This window comes from Tiliqua scincoides, chromosome 3 (assembly GCF_035046505.1).
Source record: "Tiliqua scincoides isolate rTilSci1 chromosome 3, rTilSci1.hap2, whole genome shotgun sequence".
In the NCBI taxonomy this organism is placed as follows: Eukaryota; Metazoa; Chordata; class Lepidosauria; order Squamata; family Scincidae; genus Tiliqua; species Tiliqua scincoides.
In genome coordinates, this window is record NC_089823.1 from 79,464,898 (window position 1) to 79,487,685 (window position 22,788).

Here is a 22,788-nt window from a genome sequence, read left to right on the forward strand (position 1 = left end):
AAGGGAAAACTTTGTGCAGTCATTCCCTTACATGGATGGAGTTTAACCCCTTCCTTGAAATGAATGGAAAACTCTTCAGGGATTTGGGAAATTCTATATGTAGACTTTAGCAACTAGAAGGGGTTGGCCAAGCTGGGTACTGACTGAGGTCCACCCAGTGCGGCTACCCCTGAATCCTCAGTACCTATACTAGTGGTAGTACCTAATACCCCACCAGTGGATGGGGTTCCATGAGAACCCCATATGAGATTTTGCACCAGGGTCCCAGCAACCTTATCCTGGCACTGTGTAGATTAGAGGCTGCACTGTAATGGAGGGAGGGGCTTCTTAGACCACTTTTTTTGGCCTAAAGTAGACTAGAGCACATACCTCATGCCAGCAGTTGTACATTATTTGATAGACTGATTCAGAAGCCAACTGTGGTCGGTAAAGCCGGTAACCATGGGAAACCTTCTCGATCACTTCTGTGTTATCGTACCGCTCATAGGGTTGTTTCCCCAAAGTGAACACCTCCCACATTAAAATTCCTGTAGACATGACCACAGTGTTGAAAAGCTGTTAAGAAGCCATGTAAGTATTCCAGATGATTACAGTTGCACCATTCCCCTTGTGAAATACGTTTGAAAATGATGTGCATTACCCAGGGCTGGCTTATCTGCCCATCTCTACCCATGGTTGCTTTTTGTCATATTTTCTAGAACTATTGCACGTACTCACCAAAGGCCCATACATCAGATTTGCTGCTGAATTTGGTGTAATGGAAAACCTCAGGGGCTGACCACTTCACTGGAAATTTGGTTCCCAAGGAGCTGACATATTGGTCATCCAGCACATACCTACAGGGCAAGAACAAGCTTTTAGGCTACACAGTATAACGCATGGGGCAGAGTGAAGGCCTTTGGCTTCAATTCTAGGCACACTTTCATGGGAGTAAGCCCCACTGAACACAATGGGACTTCCTACTGAGTAGGCATGGATTGCAGAGCTAGCTAGCTAGCTGACTTCTGCATCCATCCTCCACAAGTCAGATCTACCAAACTACACTGACAGTAATGATCTACCGGTCCATCCATCCAAAAGGAAAAGGGAGCAGAGAGGAAGGGGAAATGTGGAGGGGAAGAGAGTGCTGAGCTGGAACCTTGGAGACTGGCAGAAGCAAAGGCTGTCACATCATCAGGTAATGGGGTGACATTTGGCATGCCATCTCATGCATCAGGAGGTCTCAAGCCAGCTCTGCCCAGATGTTACAGCTGTTAAAGAGGTGGTGGTCATTTTTAATTTCCCATTTATGTCTGAGGTATTTTACAGCGTTAGAAGATTTTACACTATTATGAAGATTTCAGCTGTGGCTTACCTTGTCATCCCAAAGTCAGACACCTTCACTGTTAGGTCACTATCAACCAGGCAATTCCTAGCAGCCTTTACAGATAAGACAAGAAATGACGTCAAGTCCAAAACAGATGCACTGCTAATCACAAATCAGATCAGCTTGATTAGAATCTCTCTCTCTCTCTCATCCACACACACACCCTGATGCTTGCCATTTGGCAGGCTGCAGCTGCCAGGGCAAACAGCTGGAAGCCACACATGGGCAACAACAGTCCACTGAACATCTTTTGTCCCCTATCATCATTGATAAGTCAGCGGTGGGGGTGGATTGGGGAGAAATGGGGAAGGATTGTGGATGGATCAGGGTGGGCTGGGACAGTTCAGGGGTAGGAGGGGATTAATTTTGCTCTCCCTCTCTCATCCAAGACTAGCATGAGTTCCAACTTCTAAAACCAGGAGGTTGTATATACCCATCCTGGTTTGTAACCTGTGACAGACTTCACAAAGACCTCCATAAATCTGTCCAATTCCTTTTTAAAGGCATTTAGGCCAGATGCCATCCCCACACCCTGTGCAATGGGTTCCACAGATTAATTACATGGTGGGTAAAGCAATATTTTCTTTTGTCTGTTCTAACTCTCCCAGCAATCAATTTTAGAGGCTGTATCCTGACTCTGGTATTGTGCAAGGGTAAAAAATATTCCTCTATCTCAGCAATTTTCAACCTTTATCATCTCATGGTACACTAGGAAGGTGCAAAAAATTGTCAAGGCACACCATCAGTTTTTTGACAATTGATAAGGCACACCACACTGCCAGCCTGGGGTTCACATCCCCCAATGGCCCTACTAATATATGACCCTTTCCCAAATTCCCATGGCACACCTGCAGACCATTCATAGCACACCAATGTGCCGTGGCACACTGGTTGAAAATTGCTGCTCTATCTCCTCTGTCTATCCCATGTCTAATTTTTATGTGTCTCAATCATGTCCCTCCTCATTTCCCTAAAGACACTTTTAGACTGAAGAGCCCCAAGCGCTGTAGCTTTTCTCATAAGAGAGGTGCCCCAGCCCACTAAACATATTGGTCACTCTCTTCAGCACCTTTTCCAGTTCCACTATATCCTTTTTGAGTTTTCTTATGTTCTTATGTTCTGGTAAGTCATCCACAATCCTACCCAGAGATGCACTGTTTTAAGATACAAAATACTGTGCCTTGATAATTGCTATAGTTCTCTTATTTTGCTTATGCTGGGTCAAGTCTCTTCAGACTGGGAAAGGCAAAGAAGGAAGGCCCATAGCCAGGGAGACAGACCAGGGACAGACTGTACTTGCTCCCAGTGTGGAAGGGATTGTCACTCCCGAACTGGCCTTTTCAGCCACACTAGACGCTGTTCCAGAACCACCTTTCAGAGCGCGATACCATAGTCTTTTGAGACTGAAGGTTGCCAACATGAACATGGGTCAAGTATAGTTCCCTCTCCTGCTCTGAATGCAAATTCAAATTCCTCTGACCTTGGCTGCCTCTTATCTTTCCTTATTTGGGGGGTGCGGGTGTAACCAGCTACTGCCATTTGAGTTTTGTTATGGAGATGACCTGGTGGCAGAATGTCAGGCAAGTTGTTGGAGCTGCTGGTCACTGTTCTGAAGAAAGAACTGCATGAGCTTACCAGATCTCTGTGTATGAACTGATGTCTCTCTAGGAAAGCCATTGCCTCACAAACATGGAAACACATCTCCACCAGCTGAAAGGGATGCAGTTCTTTCCCATGGGATTTTAAGTAGCTCAGCAAGCAGCCGTTAGCCATGTACTCCGCCACTAGATAGATAGGGTACGCCTTTGTGCACACTCCATACAGTTTAACAAGTCTGGGGTGATTGAGCCTCCTAAAATGAAATAATCCACGGATTTTCTTAAATTACTATAATGATGGTACATTTCTTGGTTTTCTAGTCATTTTCGGGGCAAAGCAATTTGTTGTACAAAGCGATTAAAGTCTTGTAAAGGAGCAGTACAAGCTACTTGCTTGGATCAAAGCAAATAGCAACTACAGTAGAAGGAATGGTCAGACATGGCTTAAGGTGAGACATTACAAACAGTAAGATTTGTAACGTGCATGGAAAGCCCATTGCTGACTGGAATGTTTATTCATGCCACAAATGACTCTCCTCCTCTTTCTCTTCAACAGGAACACAAATTGAACATTAGCACAAATAGCAGAAAAGATGCTAATGGAATACTATCTGATCTAGCTAAGATTATGTTAAGTACAGGTAGCGGAAAGAAAATAAATCCTGTGGATGCACACTCTGTGATTCTTTAGGTCCAGAATGGCCGAAACATTGAAATGAAAACATCTTGAAAATATTTCAGTGAACTTTACAATGAAGAAAATAGTGTTAAGGGGGAACCCCCCCCCCCTTTTTCTTCACTGTGAGCTGCAGGTTGCCCACCCTCCTGCCATAATAGCAGCTGCTTACATCATGGTTTCTGCTTCTTCTATGAATTCATCTTCAGACATAGACCCTTCCTTGATCATTTTAACAGCCACATCATATTTTCCTTTCCATCTTCCCGCCTGCACCACTCCAAACTGACCACTCCCAATTTCTTTCAGCAAGACAATGTCTTCACGTTTTAACTCCCAGGGTCCTAGTTAGAAATAATTTACATTTGTTAATTTTTTTTTTTTTTTTTTGCAGGCCAGAGAAGGTTTGCTGGAGTGAGACCATTCCTTGTCAAAAACAAAGAGGCTTTTGCAAAGAAAGTCTGTCCATACCATGTCCCAAAGATGCTGTGGGTGGAACTTTGCTTGCCTTTGTAGATACTGCATGCCGAAGTCGGGTAACCACACCTAGAAGGCAAGTTTGCTTGTTATTCAAGGCTACAATCCTACACTTAGTCACATGTGTTGGACTCACACACACTTCAGCATGCCTAATTGGGTTCATCATCACACCCATCACATGCATCTGATTTGCCCCAGAAACACTACTAGACAATCAAGGAATCCCATTCTTGGTAAGAAACCTGTTCAGATAATTAAAACAAAACACGAAGTTGTCATGGATTTTCCAAATTTGACTGCAGGGGATGTGAAAGGGATCCATGAAGGGGGTGAGGAGGAGATGGGGAGCCCATGGATTCCTGCGAAGTGGGTGAGGGTGGCAAGGGAAGCTCTGAAGGAGTTGAGATTGGGAAGGGGATCTTGACAATTATCCTGTCTAATCCTGGCTGGCAGGTTGACGTCATTACAGTTATTGATGAAGGGTTAAGCCATTTCTTCCCAACATTGCACATATACAACAGGGATCAAAAGTGCACCTGTGGGCTGGGCAGAAATGGGTTAAAGCATCCAAGTGACACCAGATACATATCAGTAATCTTTCCAACAGCACTATCAGCACTGCAAATGGAAGGAAAGGCTTATAGATCCTGACTTGGCTAAGGCCAACTATTCTGTCTGTGAATGAGGTGAGTCTTGATCCAGGAAAACAGCTCCACTCAAAGCCCATCCCACAATCACAGCACAGACCACCAGAGAAAAGGACATTTATAGACACGGTACGGACCCTGAGATGTGAAACAAAATTACCTGCCGAGTTGTGTTGATGATACTGAACGAGCTCGGGAACGGAACTGAAACAGTAATTCTCAGCAATGTAAAATTGGTTTACACTGTTTACGTGAACGTGATAGTGCTTGACTGTTCCTTTTTTGTCCCTGAAAAATAGTTGCAAACAATATCACATTTCCAGTCTCCTAACTAATGTAGGAAAAAGGCAGGAAAACGTTTAACATGACTCTTTCATATTTGGAGAGGCTTCTAACCTTAACCCTCACAATAGGGTCAAAGTGACCTAGAGAAATGGAAAAAAAGCATTGATTTTAGCCTTCTACAACTGCTCATGTTACTAACCTTAATGCGGTCAGTTGCACAGTGCTCTTTGTGCCTCCTTCTTGTCATTTTTCATATGTTGTGTTATAATCTCTAATGCTGTTCGGGATGTTCCAAACTTCCATTAGAATTGAAAGAGTAACTGAAACTGACCAGCACCTGCTGTTCAATGTCATTTTCAAATGTTCAAAAATATCACTGTTTTCAATCCATTATCTTTGCTGCTATCCTATTTTTCTACTGTCAAAAGGAAATTCTTCCTAAAACATTGATTTTTCCCCCTTTGCTGCTGGTGTTGGGATCAAGACAACCCATACATTTCTATGGCTTTCTTTAGTGTACATTTGACATTAATCCCTGCTAACTGGCTAAGACACACTTTTTAAGTGGGTGCTTTTATTTAGCGGGGGAGAGTAACTGGCCCTCCTTACTGTCTTTTCTAGTGGCTGTCTACTGGTGTTCTTTTGCATCTTTTTAGATTGTAAGCCCTTTTGGGACCAGCAGCCATTAGTTGTTTGTTTGTTTTTCTCCGTAAACCATTTTGTGAACTTTCCGTTGAAAAGCGGTATATAAATACTGTTAATAAATAATAATAATAATAATAATAATAATAATAATAATAATAATAATAATAATAATAATAATAATAATAATAATAATAAATCTCCCCTGGATAAATAACATACATTTGTTTCTTATTTAGGCATGGACTAAGTAGTGATACTTAGATGAATCTCCTTACTACCGTTTCTTCTATGGGTGCTGTTATTCTCACTTTACAGAAACACACCACAGGCATTTTCTGCATGCTTTCCCATAAGCATCTTGGTGAGGGAAGTAAGACATTAACATTAGAATTAGCTAACCGTTATATAGGGGGTGTTAAGTTTGTAGTACGTGTGAACTCAATTGGTAATTAGGAACCAGGATAAAAATTTTCCACAGCCCAGTTTTCATACAGAAAAGTGAGATCAATATGATTCATGACACAATGGATGATGGATAGACCATACATACTTACCTGTAGGTCATGCTGAGCACTGATACTGTGTACTTCCCCACATGACTTGAATTCCGAACCATGAAAGCACCTTCTTTCCCCTTTTAATAAAAGGAAGAAAAATACCAGAAGAAACCCTTTATAGTTCAGACAGTTGCTGCACTGGTTTCATAAAGCAAGAGGCCTATTGAACCAGTATATTACTGAAAAAGAACAATTAAACGGTGATTTCACCGTTCACATGGCTCCTTCCCATTCATTGGTGATCAGAGCAAACCATGCACATCCACAAAAGAGGATGGTCTCCATGAAGGAAATGGGGGTTGATTGATACATGCACAGGCCCCAGTTGATTGTATCAGGATAACTGACAGCTGAATATATGAACTGACTCATGGGAAAACACAAGAGTGTTTGATCAGGAGCATAACAAAGGAATAGGATGGGGACCTGTCGTCTCCTTGAGTTCTTATGTTAGCACTTCTAACTCCCCCTGAGCCGAGATCACAGCCTCTAACTCTTCTCCAGCCATGGCTTTATATTTGCAACATAATCCCTAACTGGGAGATGGCACAATAGAAATGCACTAACTCAGTGGTTCTAAACCTTTTTAGAGGCTCTAGAACAGGGGAGTTAAACATAAGGGCCAAATGCTTCTACCGGAAGCAACTTATTCCCCCCTCCCACTGGGCTCTCCCAGCTAGATAATTGGGTTCTCTCATATCTCAAAAATATGAACAAGATCTACACATTTTCTCTCCTGTCATTTGCAGCTCATTTGCAGTTACTATGCGAAAACAAGGTGCTTATTTTGGGCCATCATCTGCTTTATGATGTTACTTTCCACTTAATAATGTCACTTCTGGCTCTCAGCAGGCACTATGAATGCTTACTTTAGACCTCTGTATGAAACCTCCCTGGCCTAGAGGCTTCTGAGTTATAAAAGCCAAGGGATGTGGCTATAATGGTGATTGGGCAGCAGCACTCCCCGAAGTTTAACCCTTGATGTACATAGCCGAATCTGCCCTGTCAGTTTTGAAAACCACCAAAACATGGGTCACAACCCAAGTTTGAGAACCACGGCACAAACTCATTTTGCAGGTATCAACAGCCAGGCATTGCACAGAAGTTCACTGTGGTATCCCACTGTGCAGCTCCAGCACAGAAGTGAGGAAAACAATTGCTAACTTCAAAATGAATTCTAACATAATCGCTGTTCCTTCCAAGAAGCAAGAAGTAGAATAGTCTCACTGCTATCAGCTGAAGTGCTCTAAGGGCAGCTGTTTCATGCTTATAGTTGAATGTCAGTGCAGAAACCTAGCAAATGTATAGGGCAGTGATTTTCAACCTTTTTTATCTCATGGCGCACTGACAAGGTACTAAAATGGTCAAGGCACACCATCAGTTTTTTGATATTGACAAGGCACATCATGCTGTTGGTGGGGGGCTCCTACCCCCCAATCACCCTAATAATAAATGACCCTCCCACAAACTCCCACGGCACACCTGCAGACCATTCACGGCACACCAGTGTGCCATGGCACAGTGATTGAAAATAACTGGCACAGGGATTTTTCAACAATACCTTCTGCCGTAGCAATTGTTCTGCCTGGGCCCTTGAGATTCTACCAGCATACCAACTGCAACAGAAGAAAAACACATTTGCAGTGCAATGATTTTAGTCTAAGATCACCTGTAGGTAGATTAGAAAAACCATTGAAAGTATCCTGTCATGAGATTAAGCAGGACATATTTATTTAGTTGCTACGTTTTAAAAGTGGCATGTATGTTCTAAATAAATATATCTGTGAGACCTTAAAATTTAAAATTATACCTCTTGAAATCTGAAATCCCAGGCACAATAACAGCAATATATGACTGCTGCAACATTTTATATTTGCAACACAGCATATGCAAAGCAATGAGTACATAATATTGATATAGCACTTTTTGTAAACAGAAAAAATGTTCTACATACAATAGCTCAGCAATCCTTACAAAAGACAGTAAGATAGGCAGATGTTTTTAGCCCTACATTGCAAGTATACTGATGAACCTAAGAAATACAGGACATGCCATGTTGTCCACTGTGGTTCCATTCTGGAACACCCCCCCCCCCGTGGAGAAAAAAATCAGTGGATACCAAATCAGTAGAAAAATAGCTTTAAAACTTGCTCCTCCATTGTTGCCCCAATAATGCATTGGTATAGAGTCTAGACGAGTGGTTCTCACACATTTCACACTGGGACCCACTTTTTAGAATGAGAATCTGTCAGGACCCACCGGAAGTGATGTCATCACTGGAAGTGACATCATCAAGTAGGAAAATTTTAACAATCCTAGGCTTCAGTCCTACCCACACTTACCCAGGAGTAAGTCCCATTTACTATCTTTGTTAAAAGCATATACACAGTGACTTGTTAAAAGTACAGATCTGTAACATTTCCCCAAAGGTAGTCACAAAACATGGTAGCATCCAGTCTGAAATATTAAAAATAAAATATTGAAATGAATGAGGACCCAACTGAAATCGGCTCGCAACCCACTTAGTGGGCCTGACCCACAGTTTGAGAAACACTGGTCTAGATGCTATACCACATTCAGTCACTAGATGGGGTGAATAAATGGAATCTAAAGGAATGAAATCATAATTATTTAATAGTGCAAAGGTAGGAAACTGGATTTTGGTGTTCTTTTTTTTTCCTTGTTACAGGCAGTTAAAGGTGGACCCCCATCAAATCAGTGGATACCAAATCAGTGGATACAGAGGTCCCACCTGTAATGGCTTTCCAAAAGCTATACACAAAGATGATGTCTTGAATTGGATTTGATTTACAAACTTCTGGTTCACAGCTAATCATGCTAATAACCACCTACAGTAAGGTTGCAATCTTATATATACCTACCTGAGAGTAAGTCCCATTGAACTCAGTGACACTTCTGAGTATATATGCATAGGGTCGCATTGTAAGTTTGATGTGATACAACCAAGATGCTTGCTTGGGCCTACTCTCTCCCACCCCCCTGAATGGACACCTGGCTTTAGAATGGTTGGAAATCAATCCATATTGATCACTGTTTTAGTTATGTCACCCACTTTAACCTCTGGGATTATCAATTTCATTAAACATCACAAGCAATGTCCTCAAAGACCTTGTGAAGATACAATTTTTGAAGCCATGCACAAATTTTCAAACCACTGTGGTTCCTTCACATGACTCTAAGTGATGCTTATGAGGGAATATGATATTGCAAAGGACCCTTGTTATTTCTCCTCAAGACAACTATATTTTTTGCCACTTGGCTGTGTTTTCAGTGCAAATGCTAGGAATGCCATGTGAAGGAAGATTTTAAGATTCTTATGTAACTATTAGGAATGGAGGAGTTTTTTTCCTGTTCTTATGTGAGATGACTAATATTAGGAATGGGCTAATTTAAGCCGACACCATTCAACGATGTTTTCCATGTGGTAAACAGCCTTTGCCACAGATATAATACATGCTTGCATGTGAAACCCACATGGGTTTCCTTATCCATGAGTTTGTTCTCAGAGAATAAGCCAAGTACCCTTTTTACTTTTTAGTCCACGAGTTCAGAATCTTTCATGTGGGTTTGCAGATGTATGTTTGCAAAACTCATGTGGTTGTCAATATCTGTGGTTTTGAGTCCCCAAAGGAGGCAAGACAGCATCCTAGTCTGTCTCCCAATGCAGCCTCCTTTGCCAAAGCCCATACTCTCCTTTTTGGCTTTAATGGGCAGCTGTCTCTACCCCTTGTGGTGAGTAGAAAGGAAAGGCACAAAAGTGGACCTAACTTGAATTTTGTAAGAAACTCAGGATCTTTGGATCAACAATAGATGGAGGAAACTGGTATTCAGACTGTTCCAGCTACTCCTGTCAGTAGCAAGGGGCTTCCTGGCTGTCGGAGGAATCCTCCGTGGAGCAAGACGGAGAGCCTTCATTGACATTTGGCAGGAAGAGGCTATCCAGGCAGCTTTGCCAAAACTCACTGCAACATGGATCAGTTCTACTACATTTCAGAGAGGCTCAAGGACACAAGCTACTGGAACATGCTGCTGAAGCATAGACTCAGGCTGGAGCAACGCCAAAGAACTTTGGAGGAGCTACTAACGAGTGAAGAAAGGCAATGTCTGTCTGGGAGCTCCTGAAGCTTCTTCAACATCCTTGACCAGTTTCTCTGTGTGGCCTACAGAGGTATCCCTCAAGGGTGGGTCATGGGTATACAGCATAGGAGGTGCACTACCACACTGAGGGATGCAGGGGAGAAGCAGATGGCAACAAAAAAAAGTGGTCTTGAGCCTGTTTCCCAACAACCCAGAGGAGTCTCCCTCCCCACTGACAAGAACTTCTGCATTGGGTGAGTCGCCCCAAACCATGGGTGATGCAGACACCCTGCTGCTTGAACCACTGCAAGGGGGTGTTAATGGTCTTCCTGCCATTGGTACTGATCAGATAAGTACTGCACTATTTAAAAACAATGCATTGGAAAGTGGCAGGGGGACAGCTGGTCAGCAGGATCAATGAAAGCTGGAGGGAGGGATGTCTTTCTCACCTTTGGCACTAACCGCACTAATGGATGCACTGTTTAAAACCAGTCTCTCCTTTGCAGAAATCGAGCAATGGGATGGAGAGAATTAGGCAACTGAGGAATCTGCTGCCAGAAGTGGCAGCATCTCTAGGGCAGGGGTCTCCAAACCCCAGCCCAGGGGTCAGATGTGGCCCACAGTGAGCTTCTATCTGGCCTGCGGCCAGCCTCTTGTCCCCTGAAAGCCTCTGGCCTACTTGGCCGAACATGACTGGAGCTATGCTCTGGTTGCATCTGGAGTGTGTTCTAAGGGCCAGAGAGGTTGAATGAATGAGCCCATTCATTCATTTATTCACTCATCTAAGTTACTTCTTTAATTTATATAAATTTTATATTTAAATTTTTTTCCGGCCCCCAACACCATGCCAGATATTTGATGCGGCCCGCTGGCCAAAAACTTTGGAGACCCCTGCTTTAGGGAGATGTTGCAGACAAACCAGGAAATGAGGGTCACAAAACCCCTCAATTGCTTCCAGGGTAGCATGTTGCAGCATGGAGAGGGTAGTGACCAAGGGCCAGGAAAGACCCTTGGACAATATGACCACCAGACTTGAGGCCTTGGCAGAGCAGAGGTTGTAGGACTGTAGGGTACTGGTTGGGCCATTGAGGACACTCAGCACATGATAAGTGGCTTCATGTAAAGGCAGATCACTCGAATCGACAGGTCTTATCTGTCTTGGTTAAAGACCGGAACTTAGCAAACATGGGGAAAGAACTTCCCCGAGTTGGACCAGCCAATTACATAATAGGCGTATGGCTGGTGCCACTGTTAGAGAGATCCACAAAATCTAAGATGGGCAATAATAATAATTTGCCATCCATTGATGCACCTGGCACCAGGGAGAACATTACACATCCAGGTCTTAATAATTTGTCCAATGAGATATTTTAAGTGATTTTATTTATGCAAATGTTTGAACTATAGCATCTCAAGGCATAAATTTTCCTTCAATACATTTATTTATATAAATCTCAAACATAGTGATTCAGAGTTTTTTATAATTTCTTTTTAATCCCCCAAACTACCCCAAGCTCTTCTCAAATCACCATGACCTCAGTTGTGGGGCCCTAATACAAGCATGCATTTTTTAACCCAATTCAAATTTGGCAAGGCACAGACTTCTACTTGTCTCAAAAAATAAAATATAGTCCTGATCCACACCTGCAGGGTTTGGAAAGGGCGGGGGAATTCTCCCCATAGTGAAATATCCAGCTGCTCCAGGCTCCCCATTAGGGTATCCAGTAGGGCAGGAGGTATGCTGCCCTCACAAGGGCTAACACTCACACCTGCCAGAACGCACACTCCCAATATGCAGATGGAACATAATGGAGTGAACAGATTGGACTGGGGGGGAATCCTAGGACTTTCTCCCCGTCAAAAAATGATAACGTGAAGAAAATCGATACATGTGGAATGTGCAGTTTTTGCTCCACTCTCATCCCTTTGTCCATGCTCCCTGTTGAAATGTTTCCCGCCTTCACTGTTGTTGTGGTCCCTAAAACTGGAGGTGTGGGGAAGGTAGGAGAGGCACACTTGAACAGCCTCCATTGAACATGAATAAATTGTGCCAGGACTGCCAGGACAGTGATTGGCTGCTTGCACTGATACTCAACAGCTCCCCTCTCTGGTTCTAAATGGGATGATTGCCCTGTGCAACCAAACAATCCATTATACTTATTGATTTCCATCCTTCCTGCTTGGAATCAAGGGTGGGGGGCAGTTTTTTCAACAGTTAAAGAACAGAACTGAATGTTCTGGGGAAAAAAAATCCCTGTTAAATTTGGAGTAGCAAATCATGTAGTATTTCTTAAATTCTATATGGGAGCATGAAGCTTTCTGCCCTCAGATGCACAAGCTCTCAGGGTAAACTCTTGCACATTTCAGTAGGCAATTGCTGCTGGGATATATGAAGGCATAGGCTCAAGGATGATTGGCAGCATGAGAGGAGGGACTAGCATGGTGTTTGCCACAAATAAACCTCAGATTGGAATGAATGTATGGATGCAAATTCCACATGGTTGGGACTCACAGATGTGATTCCTGGATGCATTTTCTCATGAAATAACTGGTGGGATCCTTAGAGGTGAGCATGAAGTCCAATAGATGCCCCTACTAGCATTAGATCCAGAGAATCTTGTCCCTTTCTAAGTTTATTTCCACCGGATCGCCTTTTTCATCTAGCACAAACAGAGATTGTGCTCCTGTTTGTACAATCAAACCAATGAAAGAGTTTCAGTGTGCTGTACAGAAAAGCAAAGAGCACCTAACACTAGCAGCTCTGTAATTACACAACAACAGAAGCAGGAGAGGGTATTGTTAACATCTTTGCTTCTATGGCCCAGGGCAAAGAGATTAATCCTGTTGGTAAATACTCAAACTAGCCCTAGTGCTTGGGGGCCCATCATAGCCCCAAGGATCAGTTACACCCAATGTCTGCTCCTCACTCATATTTGGCGATGCCTTCCTCCTCTTCGGATGACACTCTGGATGTATCAGAGCATTCCCTGCAAAAGCAAAAGGATACAACAAATCCTTATGAAAATCCTTTACATCATCAACTTCATTTCTCATTCTTGATATTGAGACTATGGAGAGGAAAAATCTACATTTACAGCCGAATCCTATCCAACTTTCCGGCATTGATGCAGCTGCAATGCAGCACCAAGGTAAGGGAGCAAACATTCCCTTACCTTGAGGAGGCCTCCATGACTGCCCCTCCCCCCCACAGAATGCAGCACACACCCCAGCCCATTGGCACAGCTGCACTGGCACGGGAAAGTTGGTCAGGATTGGGATATTAGAGTTGTAGACTCCTTCTTAGACCCATGTATCTGCTCCAGGTTGTCAACACATCTATTTTTGAACTTATTCAGTGTTCAAATTCTATCAAGTTTGCATTTAATCTTAGGTCAGTTTCAGATTCCCAACACATCCACAAAGCCCTTGCATGGAGGAACCCAACTGGGTGTAATACAGTCTGTTTTTATTGTTCTTCCACTCATGGTCTTTGATTAAATGGAAGAGGGTAGGCTATATGGGAATATAAGAGGCACCTAGAAGTTTTCCATTCCCATAATGGCCTTGTGTGCTGAATGACTGTGTGTGGAGACTGTGTTGGTAAAACATAAGCTCTGTATGATATATGATTACTCATTAATGTTGACAGAATATTTTACCATCAGTAAAAGGTAGCTCTGAATAATCTGAAGAGCAATTTCTGATTTTCTCATCTTAGCTGGTCTTTTAAAACTCCCATTGAAATAGCACATGAATGGAAGAACTACATTGGGCCTCTGATTTTAATATGCTGAATGCTAATACTGTATATCAAAATGGCTAGATTATGATTTACCCTGCTTCATCTGTGGTGTGAGAGACCTCCATCAGACAGGCACGGGGAGCAAGGCCTTCGTTTCTGCAAATGAAAAATATCAAGTAATCGTAAGGCTTCATTAAAAAAAACTATAGGAAGTACAACAAAGATAGATATGCAAGGGAACATGACAAAATGAGGGACTGGGTTACATGATATCATGGTATTCCTGTTCTTGAGGCATGTTGATGGTACCTTCCATACGTTGCTAATATGGCATCTTTGTGGGGAATGATGAACCATAACAGGCCTACAAAATTGAGGGTCAGAAAAGTTTTTCCCCAAACTTTATAGTGGTTTGATATGAATTTGAGGTGCCAATTCCAAAAATGGCATCCGTTTTGCCCTATCATGTCTATTTTTGGAGATATAGTATAGCCTCATTAGTGAATGGTTCAAGCAGCTTCCTCATTAGGAAGCCATGGTGTAGGCTTCCTCATGAGGAAGCTGCTTGAACCATGCACTAAAGAGGCTATGCCGTGTCTCCAAAACTAGATGTGATAGGGCAAAATGGATGCCATGTTTGGAATAGACACCCCAAATATACCCAGGAATTGGTGTAACGTTTAGGGAAGAAAAATCTGTGTTGGCCTGTGTAATTAGCAAGTGTTGCTAAAGGGTTATGTGGGAAAGGCCATCGTCATTGGGACATCTGCTCTCTTTTTCTACTGTGATTATTGTGCTTCTGACCAATGTTCAGATTAGGGCAGGGAACACAGAGGGACTCTTAATGAAATTTACCATCTGACTCCTCCCAATTTTAGCCAACTTGTGCCCCACATATAACTTTCCAAAACAGCAGCTAAGGAGGCTAGCACAAGAATTAAGGAGGTCAGGCCCTCTCTGGCTCCCTGCCAGTCAAGCACTGTTTTTGACAATGATGCTGGGAAGGGCATAGGATTTCATCCAGGTACATCAGCATAAGCTCTGATGTAAGTGCAGCAGGCATTTTACCTGATTGAGACATATGTACTCTTACCAAATGCTCATCAAAGTGGAGCTCTGATCTTACATAAGTCCCTTCTTCAGACATTATCCTGATAATGTGTGCAGACCACTTATATAAGCCATTACATACCAACTTTTATACCCTACTCTTCCTCCAAGAAGCCCAGAGAAATGTACATGAGGTTCCCTCCCACTGTATCCTTAGATATAAGCGATGAGGTAGATTAGCTAAGACATTGTGAATGATCCAAAGACATCCATGGAGAACACTCACCCTTCCAGATCCTTCACATGCCACCAGTCAGGATCCTCATCTTTCAAAACATAATATTTGTGGTTTTTGACCAGTTGAACATCAGAGTTTCCTTTTGGTTCATAGTTATACATAGCCAAGACTTCTTTCAGAAACGACTTGTCAGAGGCTAGAACCTGAGAAGGATGATGAAATCAGAATCAGTAGTTCAGGGAAGTACATTAACACATTAAAGAAAGAAATTATTGCCACTTCTACAATGATCACTAGCACTTAAGTTGCACATTGTAAATCTTTAGAGCACATCAAGCACATTATCTTGGGCCTCATGAGTGGCCTAACTGAAGTTTCTTTTCTTGTGTAAATGTCTCATGTGGGGTCACCAAATGGGAACAGGAACATGAAGAGAGTAGATTTAAAGCCATCCTACCCCCCTACCCCCATTACGGTTCTAGACCGCAATCTTAACTAACTCTCCAGCACTGACATAAGAGCAATGCAACTCTGAGGTAAGGGAACAAACATTGCCTTACCTTGAGGAGGCCTCCGTGACTGCCCCCCAACTGCATGATACAGCACATGCCCCACTGGCACAGCTATGCCAGTGCTGGAAAGTTGGTTAGGATTGTGCCTTTAGTATGGATCATCCCCCTGAAAGTAATTTTCAGTGGAACTTATTTCCAAGCTTGGCTGAGACCCAAGGGAGCACCAAATACTGCCATTCTTTCATGTGTGAACATGTTACTGCTGCTGCAATCTCATGCACCAGCAGTGGCAGCTTTTTGTTTTTGCTCTTCCTCCAGTGCTGCTGGAGAAAAAGGAGGAGCGAAAAGTAGCTGGGTGGGCAAGGAAGGCAAGGTGATCCCATTCCTGCCCTTTCAGGGGAAAGGGGATACCCTTTCTGTATGCTCCAGCAGTACCTTCTTGTCCTGTAATGTTATCAATGTCATCCCATTTGAAATAAATAGGATGTGCAAAGCATGACGGGAGCAGCTTCGTGTGAGCAGAGGCAGTGGTGACAGTGGTTTTTTTTTTTCTTTCTTCCTCCAGCGGCACTGAAAGAAAAGGCAGGCTGCCACTGCCCTGATCCTGCTCACAACTGGCAATTTTGCGAGCAATGGGCCAGAATAGGACAGTAGAAAGAAGCAGGGTGGGAGACCCCCTCCAGTTCACTGCTCCTGCCACATTCAACGCTTGACACAAGCTAGCATCATGTGTGGGCCAGCCCTATATTACATAAATGTTAGGAACAAGGTTACCCTTCAGGTTTTCTCCCATACAGCCTATAGTACGTGACATAGCTGAGAGTCATTTAGTGAGATAAACTAAATGTCAAACCAAATGGGAACCAAATGTGTTCCCACACCCAAATGGGACTCCCACACCCACACATGCTATTGACATAAGAAAACTAAGCACACCAGCACGAATGGCGTGACTCATATCACATCTAGTTTGGCCCAAACATACTTGGGTGGAGCAAAATCCCAGAATATACAGAATTCAATAGCATTATAAGGAGGGCCTCCGAATGTGATCCTTTTGCTACTCAAAAAGCCTGTTCAGAAGGCCCTCAGGCATGTTCCTTTCTAAGCAAATTCCAAAGAAGCAATGTATTTCACGCTTAAGCCTCTTTTGTGTAACGAACTTCAAAAACGTATTTGGACAAGCTCCCAGGACACGAAAGAGCCAGCACTCTGCTATTAAATATGCCAGAGAAGATTCTGAAATGGTTTTTCATTAGTGTTATTTGTTTAGGGCAAGGTAAGGGCAAAGTTCTTATTTCCAGATACTGGGAAAATCTGCCTTTGCCTGCCAATAGGTGGAGGGCTGTGCGATTGTTTGCTGAGACCTGCAGCTCTGTGGTTGTCGATCTCTACCAGAAAATCCTCAGCACCTCAGCCTCTCCAGTCCCGAGGATTCTTTGGGGAAAGCCACAGGGCTAATGCCAGGTTGTGTCAGGCCCTGATGAACCACCAAAGGGGGACCCTTCACGCACGGCTTCCTGCTGTGCTGCTTTCCCATAGTTTGCTTCTATCTTCCTTGCCTCTGTTTTCCTTTTCCTTTCATCCTCCCCTCCTGCTCTCATACCAAAGTAGAGCCTATCACACAGGCGGGTAAGAGGGTGCCTGCCCTGTCTTGTTCCCAAACAACTCAGGGACTGCCACCTGGGAGCAACATCCTAATCGCCTGCTTGGATATGGGCTGCCAAACCTGGAAATAAAAAAATTGGTACCTTAGTGGGGTCTGGGTGCAAGGCACAGAGCAGGCTGAGTAGTGGAACCCCAGGGTACAGCGTACCAGTTTTGGTAGGCCTAGAGTGGCACCCAGGAAAAAAATGGCCTATTAACTCAAAAATGTACTACTAAAAGAGGAACCAGTTGTTGGGGGGGGGGGGAAGGAGGAGGGGGAGCCCAGCCTTGCCCCCAAATTGTTCTTGTGTGGTTACACTCATAATGATAGTAACACCATAAATGCAAGCACCTAGATACAGAATGTGATTCCTCATCAAATCTCACTTAGGTAGTGGGATAGAAAGACCGGTTGTACCCATGAAGTCCCAGGTGGAAGAAGGAAAAAATAAGACCGTAATAACACCAGTACTGTACAATTTTAGACTGCTCCTACAAGTACATCATTAGTTTGTGCCTTGGTAGTATTGAGTTACAAATCCTGCAGAATTTGATGGGATCTCTAGTATTCATAGCAGCAGGTAACCCTAATCTGTTTATTTCTTATGTTGCTTGGTTAATACTCCAAAGTGATTTGTCAAAAATGATTTGTCAGCAAAGTGATTTGTCAAAAATACTCAGAACAGCAGAAACAAAATAAAAAGAAGTATCGTCACATGGCTACTTTAAATGTCTTTCCCAACTCGAAATACTGCCTGGAAGAACAGGGTTCATGAAAATGAGTCTTCAAGCCTAGTGTTAAAGCCTGTGTGATCAGCCTGGCTGATTTGCGTGACTGTTAATCCACCAAACAAAGCTTGTTCTGTACAATAGTCAGCAATGACAGAGTTTCCAGGTACACCTGAAGTGTTCATTCAAAGAAGTAATTCAATCCTTTAGAGTGCTGTGAGCACACCTTTGGATTTCGATTGCAGCATGGGCTGAAAAAGTGGGGACAGAGCATACCTGGAAGACTCTTTAAGCGCAAAATAGCACCCTTGCTGTCCTGTGTGAAAACTTGCTTGTATAGTCAAAACCCTCTTTTCTAAGGATGTTTCCAAATTTCAAGGATAAGGAATTCTGCTTTTGTGCTTCTTTGTGCAAGAAGTCAGATATGCAGGGTACTGCCTTTGCTGACTGTATTGCAAGCACAGGAGCTGCACAACGGCTTGCTATCTTAAAACAATTTCCCTTGTCAATACAAGGAAGGAATTTCAGGCTACAGTGCTATACATACTTTCCTGGGAGCAAGCCCCATTGACCACAATGGGACTTACTTCCAAGTCGACATGCCTGGGCTTGCCTGTCAGAGCACTAAAGCAGGCCCCTTCTTCTAGCACTCTACACAGCATCTCTCTAGGAAAGTTGACTCCACCTATCAGAGACAATAAACCTGTTACAGGTTATGTGAAATTTCCATATACAGTATATTGTTTCTCTCCGATGGAAGAGAGGTGAGCCAAGGACGTCTCTCTTTGCCAGGAGTCACCTATGTTTAGCAGCAAATCTAACTCTACAGACAAATTCACTGCTGAACAGTTCCAAACTCACCTGTTTTCTAGGTACAGGTGGTAGCGACCTCCCTGCAGTGCTTGTGCAATGTAGGCTGGAATCTACATCAACAAAAACAACAATGATAAATGAACCTCGTGGTCTGAGCCTGAACCCACAAACAGACTTTGGGTAACCCCCATCAGTGATTATAGAAAGCGCACTGAATGACTGAAAGTTGGGTTGCATAGTTACAATATATGAAAGACCCATTCAAACAGATGAACAGCCCAATCTTGAGCTGCCCAGCGCCAAAATGGCTGCTGCAGCATCCTAAATGCATCATGTTGCCGCCACCAGCTGCTTGGGGGAAGAGGACATTTGTCCCACTATGGGGCTACTCCACTCTGCACTGGCTTTTTAGCCAGTGCAGAGTAATGGAGTCCTGTGTTGGGCTGAGAGGCCCGATGCAGGGCTCAGGATTCTGCCAGTACTGCTCCACTTCCTCCCCCACCATGCCTTCTCCCTTCCCTCCCCTTACCCCAGAATGCCTTCCCCTGCCCACATTTACCCCTCTGTTGCCCAGCGCTCCGGGCGGCGGTCACCTATCCAATACCTGGTGCTGGCTCAGCGTGTTAGCTGGGCTGAACCTTACAGCACGTTTGCGACACTGTGTGCTGGTGCTGAGCTGGCACACACAGGTAAGGGTTGGGCCCTCAGTGCCCTATGGTAAATACATCAAACCAGTGTTGTCCAATACTCTATAGCTTTTTCTAATATGTGGCTCTGACCCTAAACACAATGAAAATGTATCACAGAGGACGCTTGATTTTATTTAACATTTATTTTGTCAGTTACAAGCTTTAAAATTATGGTTTAAATGGCATGTCCCCTTCCCCCGAGGAGACTTTTGGCAGCTTCCTTGAGACTCCACAGGATATGCCGGCAGCCATTATGGCACCGCTGTAGCCTGCAGTGCTGGGAAGTTTAGGATTAGGCTGCATGTTTACTGCTGACATGATGAGTTATAGTTTACTGACTATAACTATCTGTGCATATTGGACATGGTACGAAGAGGATACACTTCAAATGTAGGAACTAAGAAAAAAAAAACAAACAGCACATTACATTTCTCCCATATGGTGCATCCAGGAGCGGTTTTGCATGTCTGATTGCAGCAGGGAAACTTCCCATTTGAAAAGACTCCTTTGTGGTACTTGTTTAGTAACTCTCTGTTGCCCTGAATCTCTGGAAAGCACAGAGGGAGGAAAAAAACAGATACTTTTTTTTGCTACTGTAAAACAAGGATCTTAATAGCACAACAGAAGCACAGATTTAGGACTACCAGAAGCCCAGTGGACAGCAGGGAGGACTGGAGTCATCAACAAAGGATTTAGCACCATCTCAAGCAGCTTCTCCTCTTCTTTCTTTAGAGACTGGGAGAGGGAGGTGCAGCCCCCCTACTGTGATAGGCGGGAGTTGGGGATGCATGGGAGTGTATGTGAGATAAATATTGAGAAATATCTCTCCAGAGAAGCCCCTGCGGTGGATGCAATCTGGTATGGTGTGTACTGGCATTCAGGAAGTTTGACACAATGACATCACCCCCAACCTTCCAGCCTATTGCTTTAAATTCAAAGTATCTGTCTCCAGACTACCTTCATTCAGTGATCATTGGTGAAGGCATGAGGTGTCCCAGAGCAGGCCAAAGATCACTGGATGGAGGCTCAGGTGGTGTGGTCTCACCTCTCCTGAAGATGACACCCAGTGTGGCCTGCACCAGCTGTACCCTTGCTGTGATGCTACTGGCTCCAGGACTCAGTGCAACGGCACCCCTCCCAATTTCACCCCTCAGGCACCCCTCCTGATCTCATGAATGTGTATGCTGAAGGACCTGTCCACTGGCATGATGTGCCCATAACAAAGGGAATACTCCTCCCATGTCTCTTGTCCAGGCTCTATTAATTTCCCTCTGGGAACTTCTGCTGGCGGCCAGCCATACACGAAGTGCTCTTGTTCAGGTGGCAATGGGTAAGACATTTGGATCTCAAGAATTTTGCTCTCTGTACTCCAAATTGATAAGGTTACATGAATCTAAACTTGAAAAACTAATATTGGGAATAGTAGCTCCAGAACATATGCAGAGTACAAAATTTATATAGGGCAGCGTTTTTCAAACTCTCATGAAGAGTTTGCACTGCTGTCATTTCTTGCGGGGGGGGGGGCAGCGGGGGTAAGGCAGTGACACGATCCCCAGGATCCCCCAGGATCGTGTCACTCAGGGGTGCTGCAGACCTGCAGGGCTCCCCAGGTCTGCAGAAGTGAAAGTGGAGTGATCGCTTTCACTGTCTGCAGGCTGGGGAGCCCTGCAGACACTCGCGCAGGGCTCTCCACACCCCAGGACGGTTGCTGCCTTCTCCCTGCCTCCTCGCTGTCCCCACCCCTTAGGGGGGCAGAGGCCATGACCTTCAGGCTAGGGTGTCGCAAATCCCCAGTTTGAAAACCACTGATATAGGATATCTATACAGAGTGCAGATGCTTTCATTTACATCCATAAGGCTGTAAATCTATACAGAGGCAGTTGCCTCAGGCAACAGATTGGCCGGGGATGACAACCTCTATCCACCCACTTCTTTCCACTGCTCCTTCCCTTCCCACTTCCCGGACTGAAAAAGGAAGAGGGAGACAGAGCAGAAGAGGACACAGTCTCCAATACACTAGTCTAGTATCACTTTTTTCTCTTCTCCTCCACACTTTCTCTGCTTCTCCGCCTCTCTCTTCATTTTCCAGTCCAGGGATTGGGAGGAGCAAAGACTGGTACTTCACTAGGGAAGGGGGCAGCATTTGGCCTGCTACAGGGTTACCAGATACAAAGGAGGACAGAGTGCCTACACCTTTAACCATTGTGTAGAAGAGGGATTTTGGCAGGTGCCGCTCAGCATGGAAGGGATTTATAAAGCTTCACCTGCCCAAATTCCCTCTTCTTTACAATAACTAAAGGTCTAAGTGCTCTGTCCCCCTTTGTATCTGGTAACCCTAGCCTGCTACCTCAGGCACAAGAAGTTTTGGGCTTGCCCTCCTACAAAAAATAAAAATTAAAATTAAAAGAGTTTCTCCCATTATTTGTGATGTGAAATACATTTTAAATCACAAAAACTGTTTTCAGTTGCCATCCTAAACATATCTTCTAATCTAGCCAGACAGCAAGACCCACTGAACATAGAGGGCTATTGACAGTGGGGCTGCTAGATAAAGACTGATTTCCTTGCAAGTGTGTGCTAACTGTTCTGTGAAGCCTCACAGTATGGAAGATGGCATGCAATGCACTTAGGATTACACTGTTACTATGTATGTCTACATAGATACAAGTTCCATTATATTAATGGAACAAAGGCTGCAATCCTACAAACACTTACCAGGGAGTAAGAACCACTGAATGTAATGGTACTTCTGAGTAGGCATGCATAGACTTGCACTGTTAGTCTACTAGAACTCTTAATACCTTTATGCAAAGCTTCCAGCCAGTGCCTTCTGCTCTCTTTGTTTGCAGTGAACACATACAGCAGGCCACCTTTGTACACAATCTAAGAGCAGGAAAAAGCAGTTCTGTAGTTACCAGCAAGGAAAATAAGCATATCGCTGGCACACCAGGTGCGACGTACTAAGGTTTGTTTCATCAGAGATATAGAGTTCACATACACACACCCCAGTGGCATC

The 22,788-nt window shown here is 43.9% G+C and overlaps 1 protein-coding gene across 1 annotated transcript in view; it reads right to left on the reverse strand.

The window, feature by feature from the left end:
• Positions 1-22,788, reverse strand: part of BMX (BMX non-receptor tyrosine kinase) — a 30,274-nt gene that overhangs the window by 2,168 nt on the left and 5,318 nt on the right. The window contains exons 3-17 of the mRNA XM_066621315.1: positions 22,574-22,655; positions 20,200-20,319; positions 18,858-18,955; positions 15,431-15,585; positions 14,188-14,250; positions 13,280-13,339; positions 7,816-7,870; positions 6,252-6,331; positions 4,928-5,055; positions 4,112-4,186; positions 3,813-3,984; positions 3,002-3,218; positions 1,355-1,419; positions 718-836; positions 370-527 (exon numbers count right to left, since the gene is read on the reverse strand). Of these exons, the coding sequence (XP_066477412.1) occupies positions 370-527; positions 718-836; positions 1,355-1,419; positions 3,002-3,218; positions 3,813-3,984; positions 4,112-4,186; positions 4,928-5,055; positions 6,252-6,331; positions 7,816-7,870; positions 13,280-13,339; positions 14,188-14,250; positions 15,431-15,585; positions 18,858-18,955; positions 20,200-20,319; positions 22,574-22,655 (1,647 nt within the window). The remainder of the gene's footprint in view (positions 1-369; positions 528-717; positions 837-1,354; positions 1,420-3,001; positions 3,219-3,812; positions 3,985-4,111; positions 4,187-4,927; positions 5,056-6,251; positions 6,332-7,815; positions 7,871-13,279; positions 13,340-14,187; positions 14,251-15,430; positions 15,586-18,857; positions 18,956-20,199; positions 20,320-22,573; positions 22,656-22,788) is intronic.